We start from the raw sequence: 11,065 nt of genomic DNA, 5'->3' as shown, positions 1-11,065 counted from the left end.
AAAATGTTAACATTTATTGCCGTTTCTGAATACTGCACTGAAAGGCGAAGCATTCGGAGAATACACAGAAATTATACAATCATATATAGTTTCACAAAGGCAGTGAACACATACTGTATTACAATCTACAAAAATCTACTTTACAGAAATTTATCATTCTAAATATCAAAAAGTACAGCTGCAGAAACAGGTGTAAAATTGGAACCAGAAACTGCTCTGGATATCGGTCAATGAGACAACCTGGTGACATCACAATACAAATAAAGCAGAAGTCATCTTTGTACTTGCAAGTTGAAACCTTAACTGGCACAAAAAACAAAAACTTACTAAAAAAAATAACCAATTGAACTGAAATGATCACATATAGCAGATAATTTAATGCATCCAAAATATATCAATGTTTATAAATTGTTCAGGGTGATAAAAAAGTGTTATCCATATTTTTGCAATGATAAATTACTAAGGATAATGTGGAAAACGTATGTAATCCAAAGCCGGTTCAAACTTTTAAATAACAACTTAGTTGAGGGATGTTATCAGGTCACTGCTTGACAAAAGCAAATTTAAAATGTTCCTAAGACCGCTGATATCTTTTACATTTCATATACAATGAGTGGCTGGTATGGCTTTGTTCTGACCCTGCAAGTATGGTACACTAGGCTTTATGATACAAAACATAGACAACCTTGTCCCATTGTCTAAAGTGAGGAGGAGTTACTGGTATTAGAAAAGAGCAAGTCTACCCTGGCATCTGAACAATTTCATTGAACAAAAATGAAGAACTTTTCTGGTCAGGAACTCAGGGCAGCTAAACAAACCCCTTTTGGGACCAACTAAAAACAGAGAATAAGAATATTAATAAAATACTCAATAAAAAAAAAAAAAAAGATCCTTGAAACAAAAATGTACTTGTATGTCCACATCATTGCCTGGTAGCTGTTTTGAGAGTGTCCAAAAAAGCAAGAGTGGTTTGTCTTGTGTTCAAGGAGAACTTATCCTCTTTCCCCAGTGACAGGTTAGCTGGATACAAGAACAAGCTGTTTCATGGTCACACATGGCTGGAAGGAGGCCTTCATTTTAGTCCTGCTCCATGGGCTCCTCACTGGTCCCAGTGTTAGAGCTGGCACTTTCCATTGGGCTACTGGAAGGTTCAGTTGTAGTGCTAGACGGAGAGTGGGCTACATCTTCTCTGGCTGCTTCTGCACTCTTCTCTATGATAAAGCTACTACTGCTGACTGGGTCACTGTTGCTTTCATTATCCCTGCAAATGACAGAGCTCTCAAGAACATCTGCAGGCGCCTGCTGTTCTGTCTGATCCATGTCACTGCTGTCCTCCTGGGCTCCACATGGCACCTCCCTTTCAGCCTGCTCAGCATCCTGACCTGAGCCTTCAGACACCTCAGTCTGTGTGCTGCTTGATGGTTCTGTAGTTAAAAAAAAAAAAAAGATCGTGACAACAAATATTTTTTCGCCCCCAAAGTATGTTTTCTATTTTAGCTCTGACCAAAACGTTCTTGTCAGATTTCCACTGACAAATAGCAGTTTGGCTTGCTTTCTAGTGAGAAGTAATATAATATAAACTCCTCAAAAAAAAGTTTGGAAACGTTATTTCGGTCACTTATTTCGCCCCTTTAATAATACTAATTGGTGTTGTATTTTATATCGTTGGAAGCCTGATTAGTCACCTTTACAACGAGGTATAACTTTTAGGGATTGTGCATTCATGGAATGTGCAATGCAGCTAAACGTGTGAGTAGCACTCTAAAAAAAAAGGTGCCAAAATCCCCTGCAATGTTCTTCTGCTGGTATTCACTCCTGTTTCGAGCTTCAAGTGCTGCCAGGTGTGTGCCAGTTATGGGTGTATGACTGGCACCTGATTTACAGAACAGGGATCATCTTGGGCACGCTGTTCATACCAGGAGTGACCAACACAACCACGCTAAAAAGGTGACTAATCAGGCTTTCTAACGATATAAAATACAACACCAATTAGTATTATTAAAGGGGCGAAATAATTGACCAAAATAATGTTTCCACCTTTTTTTGAGGAGTTTGTAAATATTAGAGGTGTCAAACTATAAATGGGAAATTCAGGATTAATCACATTTTTAGTTTTATACTTGAAATTATTTAATTATGAATTCAACATAGTTTTTGTCTTACATTTTATTTCTCTTAAGGTTAAGTACTTTACTTGCTGTTTGGATAAATTATACATGAATATACATGCGCCTTAAACACTGTAAAATCTGGTGTATAAGACGCACTTTTAAATACCCATTTTTTCGTCTTATACACCGATGCGACCAATATACCAGTATAAAATATTGAAACACGTACAGTACAGACGGGCTGCGCAACTTTTTGACATCTTTTCTCCCTCACGAGGTCATAATCATGCATTTACAGAAAACAGTGGTATATTGTTCCGTAAATAAACCTTGCAGAGTGTTCTTTTGATTGAAAGACTCCTATATCAAAGTTAAAGAGTGACTAGCGGAGTCGGGCAGCGCGACTCGTAAGCTAGGAGTCCGTGCATCACAACTTTACTGCATGTCGTAGACATCGCTGAACACAATCTTCTTCACGCAGAAAGACAGTTTAAACTTTTTTTTCTCTCTAAGAGACCTTCAAAACAGGTTGCCTCTTCTATACCGGTGCAATTTATATTCTGGATTTAAACACGCACATACACATAATTTTATATATATACTGTGTATATGTTCTCTGGCGCCTGAGGCTCAGTGGCATAGTTAGGCGTCACTCAACCAGAAGGTGTAGGGGTTCGATCACTAGCTCTTGCAATCACATATGGGCAAGACACTGAATCCCACATTGCTCTTCATATCTTATCTTTAATATAGGACTCTTCAATCAAAAGAGCACCCCACAATGTTTATTTACGGAACAATATACCACTGTTTTCTGTAAATGCATGATTATGACCTCGTGAGGGAGAAAATATGTGAAAAAAGTTGCGCAGCCCGCCTGGTCTGTGTCGCCATCTTTCCCAGCACAGCGTGCACTCAGCTTTCAATACACCATGAATGGGGATGGGTTTTTAAATCGCATCAGGTCGCAGTAGTGGCTGAGGCACCCGCGGTAATGACGGCGCATGTTTCAGTATTTTATACTGGTATATTGGACGCACCGGTGTATAAGATGCAGCCGACTTTTAAGACGAAAAAATAGGTATTAAAAGTGCGTCTTACACACCGGATTTTACGGTAAATAGCTAGTACCTGAGTACTCGTTCATAAGGTAATGTAGGTACTTGAGTATTTAGATTACTGTAAATTGCCATCCCTAGTACTGAGATGGGCAGTACGGCACTTTACACAGCAGCCTCTGCCATCTATGTGTGAATGTGACATAGTTTACAAGCGCTTTAAATGGTCAGAAGACTGGAAAACTGGCTGAGAAGTTTTGGCAAGGCAGGTTCAAGGTCTTGGCCAGCATGGAGCCGAAAGTAAAGTTGCGAATTCTGCAGCAAGCAATTGGTATGCTCTGGAATATATGGTCATAAATATGTCCATGTCTAATGTTTATTTAATGGTCAATCGAGAATCCAAAATTGGAAATTAAAAAACAACTTGCTATTTCGTTATTTGTTTTTTAATCTGATACCAAAAATCTAAATTTTAACAATGACAAAAATACCCAACTTTAAATCCTCTGTGGTGCTTCATTAGTTATGTGAATTGATCTCAAAGCTTTGACTCCTAAATATTTTACAGCTTTTTTTTTTTTTTTTTTTTTTTTTTAAATGGATAGACTGACCGTGTATAGTCTTTTTAAATGCAGAAAAATGTAAACTGCTTAATTGAATTTAGGTCCTAGGTGTTTGAATCTTCATCAGCTCATGTTATGATTAGGCTTCAGGGTCCAAAATTGGAAAATTGTCCCTACTATCTATTCTGATTCAAAGCTCAGTTCAGTTCACTTTGGGTTACAATAGTTCTGTTGGCTCAATTTAAAAAAAGGCTACACCTTCAGTGTGAGAAAAGCTGCTCAAAAACCTTTCAGACAAAACTTTACCTTTAAAGCTAAAGTTTACAGCCCGAATGTAGGAAGCACAGAGACAACCAACTCTACCATCTACTCTAAATCTAATCCATACAACCTTAAATCAAAAAGGACCCTTCAGCCAGATACATAAAAAATTCCCACAATACTTTCAATAGAATGGGTCAGACTTAAGTAACTTTACACAAACTTACCCTGGTCTTCAGTTGCAGCAGCACTGCTCGAGGCTTTATCGTTGATGTATCTAATCTTTTCTTCTTCCTTGTGTTCTTGGACCATGGATTCTGCCTCTTTTGAAAGAGAGTCATCATGCAAAGGCCTCAGTGTATCCACCTTCTGCTCTTCCTCTTCCTCGTCATCATCCTCATCATCCTCTTCGCTAAATTTAAGTCTTTTCACCTTCTGCTGATCTGCTTCCATGTCATCTTCTGTGACTGGGTGCTTGTTTTTGACCGAGTTCCCCAGAGAACCTCCAGCTTCAAACATTTCACTGACAAGCAAAAAAAAAGAGTCAGGACACAAATTATCATATTGTTTCATGTTTATCGTGGGAAATCTATTTTTCCTGGCGTTTAAAAGCTTCTGACATACCTCAAGTTTTTATCACCTCCATGATCTGTGTTGAGATCTTTGTTGTCTGTGCTGTCTGGCAAGCCATTAGCTGCTATAGAGTGGGCAAGAGACAACTTTGGTCGATTCTGTGGCCGGGGAGTTCCAGGACCATTCACTTTTCTAAATAGAAATGATAAGAGAATTCATGAAAAGAGAAGCTATAATTAGTAATGTTATTTATTTTGTATGCATAGACTTCAACTGTCCACAACTCAACCTCTCTGTGAAAGCAGATGTGTTCCCTGGAAGCATCACTCCATTCATTCTATTCACCGCACTGCATCCATTTTTTCTAAACCAGTTAAAAAAAAAAAAATTATCTGCCTGGTGACAAATGTAACAGACCAAACTTCAAGTAAAAATATGATTTAGTTATATTTAATGTTGCATTTCAACATGACACTTACTCTAAGGTTGGGTGAATACAGCTTACCACCATTACATTCTAGAGGGGAGCAAGAATTACCAAATTAGTTACAACAGGAGTCACAGCAGGTTGTTGACAACTTCAAATAAAACATATCTACAAAATAATGTCGAGCTGCTTGGGACTTACCTTCTCAACCCCCCGGAGAAACTTGTCTGTTCCTGTGTAGTTCCTCTTCGGTTCTGTGAGTAACTCACACAAGCGTTGGATTGTGAATGGAATTCTAAAACAAACGACAAATGTGAGAATAAAAGAAAAATTAGACATTTATAAACACTTTTAATAAAACTTACAATTCTGAGCCATAAAAATTCTGATGAAGGCATTTTTGCAGTTTTGGGAAACTTTGTGACCAATAAAAAACTGTTTTCATGATTCCAGGAAGCAGTTTCTGTGTGTCTTGGGATTTAAAATGATGAGATGCAATTTGATTTGAAGTAATTATTGCGATTTTTCTATTGCGAGTTATACCTCATTATGGGAATTAAGCAAATCAAATCATTTAGAATACATAATTTAAGTTGTTGCAAAGAAAATGTCAAGTCTCTTATTCAGAATGAAATATATCAGGACACCTGCTGATTTACAATATTTGTGTGTGTTCATTTGCATGTGAGGGAGGGGCTGCTTCACATTATCAAATTGCCACACATTTTATCTGCATGTAACAGAGTACCCCTAGAGTGTTGAAATTTACAGTTTAGACAATTTAAGATCTTTTTAATACCACTTAGAATGACATATAAGGCCAACTTCAAAGCAGTACTGAGTCGATTCTAGCTCTAGAAATAATTTACCAATTGAACTTGAATTTGATAAAACATTTTATTAATACCTGATCGAGTGTCTGTACTCTAATAACATAAAATGAAAAAGATTCGTATTTGTTGCATTAACCCCTTTCGATGGCCTCACAAAGGGCCATCTGGTCACAGTAGGTAAAAATAAATAAGACATTTAACACAATAGCTTTGTCTGTACTCAAAACTAAATGACAAAGCTCTGCATTGTCTATTCTCAACAGAGTACGCTGTAGTCAGAGCTGGACAGAATACAAAAACCTGGACAGGAAGTCAGAAAACGCACAGAGCGTCTGGTCAATTTCAAAATAAAACAATATACAGACTCGCAATCTTATATTTTTTTAGCAATTTATCAACATAAAGTCAAAACAGGCACCAAACGAACAGCTCATGGCTGCACTCAGCTGCGCTCATGTTCCAGAAACGGATCAAGTGGGGCAGGGCTCGTGTCTCCTGACGGAGCAAAACAGTGATGCTGACAGACTGCACACAAAGTATGTGGGGAAACTCTGGGGTCACATGGTAACCGAATATACTTTTTAAGGCCTTAATTTAAAAAAATTAGATTAAATGTTTTTGAAGACTTTTAAGACTCCCCGGATACACTGATCGAAAATAGCTGTCAATTTAATGAATGATTAATGCAAAAACTGTTTCAAATAGGAATAAAATAGGCTGCACACAATATGGACTTGTGTTTGTGATGAGTGGCGTTAAATAGTGCTGAATTTTGACTGTTAACTTTCCTTTAGACTGGTTGACTACAGTAGTAGAGGTGGGGATACAGCACAGTATCTTTGGCAATATTATATCATCTAACGGCTGCCAAGTATCAATATTTGTATTATATTAATAGCAAATATGATTTTGATCACACCGAGACGCGCCGCTCATAAAAAGCCTCAAAGCGCGTCGTGCAAAACAGCGTTGGAGCGCCTGGAGCCAAGCTGCTTGCCCAACGGGGCGATTAAATGTTATTTGGTAACAGAAAAGTGGATTCAAGCAGACGCCGAGCTCTTGCCATTGCTGTCCTGTTGGATGAGGAGGGGGGGGAAACATAAAATAAGTAGAGATTTTGGGTTCATACTGAACAAAAGGAAACAGTATGGTTAATACCACCATTTCTTTAGCAAGTTGTGTTGTGTAGATGACGAGCGTGTACACACTAGTCTTCTTTTTATTCGTGGGACAGGAAGAGGTAAATTAGTAAGGCCCGCCTCTTGGTTGATTTGATTGGCTGCTTGTGCCAACTGTGACATTGATGAGCGGTGCGACTCTGTGCCTGCCTTGCGCTGAAAAGTTGAGAAATATTTTAACTTTAAAGCGCGTATAAAACTCGCTAGAAAAACGCTACACGCGGCACAGGAAGAGAGCGCGCGTCAGCCGCGTTATACCATATGAAAATAATGGTTTTGCTGGCGATGCGCTCGGTGTGATCACAGCCTGCGTTGTAGTGCGCGGCACTGATGGACTGCGGAGAGCACAGAGTACGTGTGAATTGACAGTAACTCCAAGCTGAAATTCAGGCCCTGCTACAATGTAACAATTAATGAGGTGATGAACTTTCAAATTGTATTCATGTATCATGTTAAGTAGAAGAATTGCCTACTGTGACCTTGTTACATTTGCTTATAACATTTCTCTGCTGCTACTCGTATCACTTTCATAGAGAAACATATTAATTTAGCTTGGCACCTACCCATTGTATCCCTTCACGATCTTCAGGATTCTCTCCTTCATATCTTCATATGGAATGGACTCAACATTGGAATTTGCAGCAGCTCTTTGTTCAGGTGCTGAGGCTCTAAAGTCATCCATCACATTCTCCAATTTAAACAGGAAGTAGCTTTTGAATTGAGACCACTGAACCCTAGAAGTAAATTGTAAACAAAATAAGTTTCAACTTGTAGGTATAAAGATTCAGAATACAGATAAAACTGATTAAATTGGACATAAACATGCTAAATAGTCTATGCTGACATTTTATCAAAAAAGATAACACACTGCAATATGGACTGCAAACAAATGTATAATAATGTAAATGTTGTATGAAAGTGCCTCACGAGCAGCAAAATATTTTAAACAAAACTGGATTTTTTTCTAAAACACAAGATTAGTCAAGACTTTTGGGACAGGTGCATTTTCAAGAAACAATCATCTGAATCATCCAAATAAAAAGAAAGATAGATATGGTGTTATTTGAACTCTGTTTCATTTTAAACTAGGTTGGCTCCTCTTTTTATCTCAACTTGAGTGGTAGGACACAGACAGAGGTGTTTTTGAGCAATAAAACGAGTTAATCTGAGCTGTAAAACAGCATCACTATAATTCAAAACAAATATTATTCAGAAATCACATTTATGTCATATTATGTATAAATTCACAAGATTTCATATGGCAAAATTTGAATAATTTAAAAAGACTTATGGGAAATTAAAGTGAGAAACTGTGTGTGTGTGTGTGTGTGTGTGTGTGTGTGTGTGTGTGTGTGTGTGTGTGTGTGTGTGTGTGTGTGTGTGTGTTGGGCCTGCTGCCTTCACTTACATGGTCTCTCCAGTCTTGGCAATATGACATAAGAACTGCTCCAGGAGAGGAGACTCCTCCTTTGCTTTCTTGTCAAAATCTAAAAGACACAACGTACACCATGTGGAATAATAATAATAATAACAACAATAATAATAAGTAAACATTTTCCAAAGTAGGTCAGGATAAAACACATCTGTGAATGAATCTGTAACTGGTTTAGCGATAGCTGCTACCTGCACTGCTCACCGACTTTGAACAGCATTATGAAGCTTTGTTTTCTGATTGATTCCATGAAAACCATCACACAGTCTAGTGAAGGTTAACTTCTGACACGATGTTCTGAACTAGTGGACGCTTTCTTCACGTTTGGTCGCTTTTCAAAAAAGGTGTAAATAACTTAAGTTCAGCGCACTAGTTAGCACGGTTAGCACGGCAGCCGGTTACACTTGCACTGCTCAAAATGACCCGATAAGACTCTGTCACACACCGAGGACAGAACAGCTGAAGGGAGGCACACTCTTAATGACATTTCTGCCTGTTTATTACATGGCACAGCCGGCTCGCCATTCTCTTAGACCGCTTTTTACCGCTAGCCTGAGTCGTAGCTAGTTAGTAGCGGCTAGCAAGCGACATTAGCATGTGAGCAACACTCGTTTTTAATTTAAAAAATAAAACTGTGGAAACATTACACCAAACAGCAGCCTGGATCAGAACAACATGTTCAGAAACTAAAATGACCTCTGAGTGCGTCTTGAAGCGAATCAATTTCCATCCCGTCGTCGCCCTCTTGTAGAGTTATTGGACGTGAAGCTGCTGCTGCTGATCTACGATGTCATCGGCAGAGAGGAGGAAGCATTTTAATATGGCGCCGTGAGGTCACTGTGGAGCAGCATCCAGCTGCAGCACCGGACCAAGAACCCCTGTCGTGCCGGAAGTGACGTTTTTTTCCGTTTTTTTTTTTTTTTTAAATATGATTTGTGCACATTGTTATACAGCAGGGGTGTCCAAAGTGCGGCCCGAGGGCCATTTGCGGCCCTTGAGTTTTTTAGATAACAAATTCTACCTTCTTAAGAGATAATATATTTTTATTATATTATTATACTAGTCCACTTTATATAACATTTCATTATATTACACTATATTGTTCATATTGCACTACATTATATTATATAACTGCACTCTGCATTACTGTGGTACAACACTGTCTCTCTTCTCTGCTGTTTTACATTACTTGCTGCTATTTTATCATACCAAGTCACTTTAATCACTTGTCACTTTATCTTGTCATTCTCTGCAAATACTGTCTCAATTCTCAATTCCCCCCTGTTAACTTTATCATTCATTTTGTACTGTATATATCCCCCTGTTTTTATTTTTATTTTTATTTATCTTATCTATTTTGTTTAATGTGTATTTTTTAGCTTTCTTGTCTGTGCTGCTGTAATGCCCGAATTTCCCCCCTGGTGATCAATAAAGTATTATCCTATCCTATCCTATAATAAGTGCAATAAGAAAACATATTTATATTTTCATTTCATTGTACAGTGTTCCCCTTGTTATTTTTATTTTTGTGTTTTATATCTTTGCTTTAATACAGTGTATAACTTCTGTATAGTTTATTTTAATATACTTAGCTGTTAATACAACTTATCTATTTTTTACTTTTTTGTACTCTTTCTTTTTTTCTTACAATGCTAGTCTATTTTATATATAATTTGAACTTTTTTGTAGAAGCTGACTCAGAGAAACGCACAAGAATTCCAATGTACCTGTACTGTCCTGTACCTGTGCAAATGGCAATAAACATCTATTTATCTATCTATCTATTCTTATTGGAAATACAGTTTTCAAAAATATTTCTGTGATTTTCAAAACCAGTTTCAGAAGAGTATATTGAAGTGTCTGACGTAACTAGGACAGAGATAATATACCGCTCTTTTAAGTTTATAACGTATACATCTGGAGAGAATTTGTATCTGAAGGAGATTTAGGAGTCCCCTTAAGTTGAACGTTTACTTTAAGGTGTTGTGTAATAGAATTGCCAAATATGGATGTGTTACATGATGCTTTTTATGACCCATGACGAAAAGCAGATGTTTTGGGTGCATATAGGCGATTGTCTCTGTATGTTCAGGAGAGATCATTATTTGGCTTCATGATCCTCCTGGTCAGACGTGACCAGTGACTCTGTTTCTTGCTTAATTAAAAATTATACTCTTTGAAAGCAAGTCAGTCTCAACGGCGAATTTCTTCATCATCAAACATATCAACAAAAAGGAAATCCACATCAATTTATAAGAAATTCATAAGAAATTCTGTTTAAAAAATCACAAATTAACATAAAAATAATTGCCCCACTTTGAGGAGTGATTAGGTGCAAATGTGACTGCACATTAGTAATAATATTCAGCCAAGAACCTTTAGTGAGTACCTCTCACTTATTTCACATCAGTTGGGATTCAAAGTCATTGTGACAAGTATGCATTTTTGTAACAGTATAACAAGACCCCAAAATGTCATTTTTATGTTTAAAATTCTTTTCAATCTTTACAGGCCTGAGGCCTTGATTAAGATTGGCACATTATCTTATTTTTATTTTTCATGTTAACAAGATCGGAACAATATTCCTAAAATAGAAAATGTTCAGTCACATTTTTGTTGTGGTTTTTTT

At 37.4% G+C, this 11,065-nt stretch overlaps 1 protein-coding gene across 1 annotated transcript; it reads right to left on the bottom strand.

The window, feature by feature from the left end:
• Positions 1-9,291, bottom strand: ppp4r2b (protein phosphatase 4, regulatory subunit 2b). The gene is made up of 9 exons (XM_020632737.3): positions 9,133-9,291; positions 8,413-8,491; positions 7,568-7,738; positions 5,195-5,288; positions 5,046-5,083; positions 4,856-4,930; positions 4,618-4,758; positions 4,221-4,516; positions 1-1,424 (listed from the first exon to the last, which is right to left on the bottom strand). The coding sequence occupies exons 1-9, from the start codon at positions 9,164-9,166 to the stop codon at positions 1,078-1,080; spliced, it is 1,275 nt and encodes a 424-aa protein (XP_020488393.1). The 5' UTR covers positions 9,167-9,291; the 3' UTR covers positions 1-1,077.
• Positions 9,292-11,065: the final 1,774 nt, after the last annotated feature.

The sequence above is a fragment of the Labrus bergylta genome, chromosome 5 (assembly GCF_963930695.1).
Source record: "Labrus bergylta chromosome 5, fLabBer1.1, whole genome shotgun sequence".
NCBI lineage: Eukaryota > Metazoa > Chordata > Actinopteri > Labriformes > Labridae > Labrus > Labrus bergylta.
Note: the sequence above shows the minus strand (reverse complement) of the source record. Positions and strands in the feature narration are given on the sequence as shown.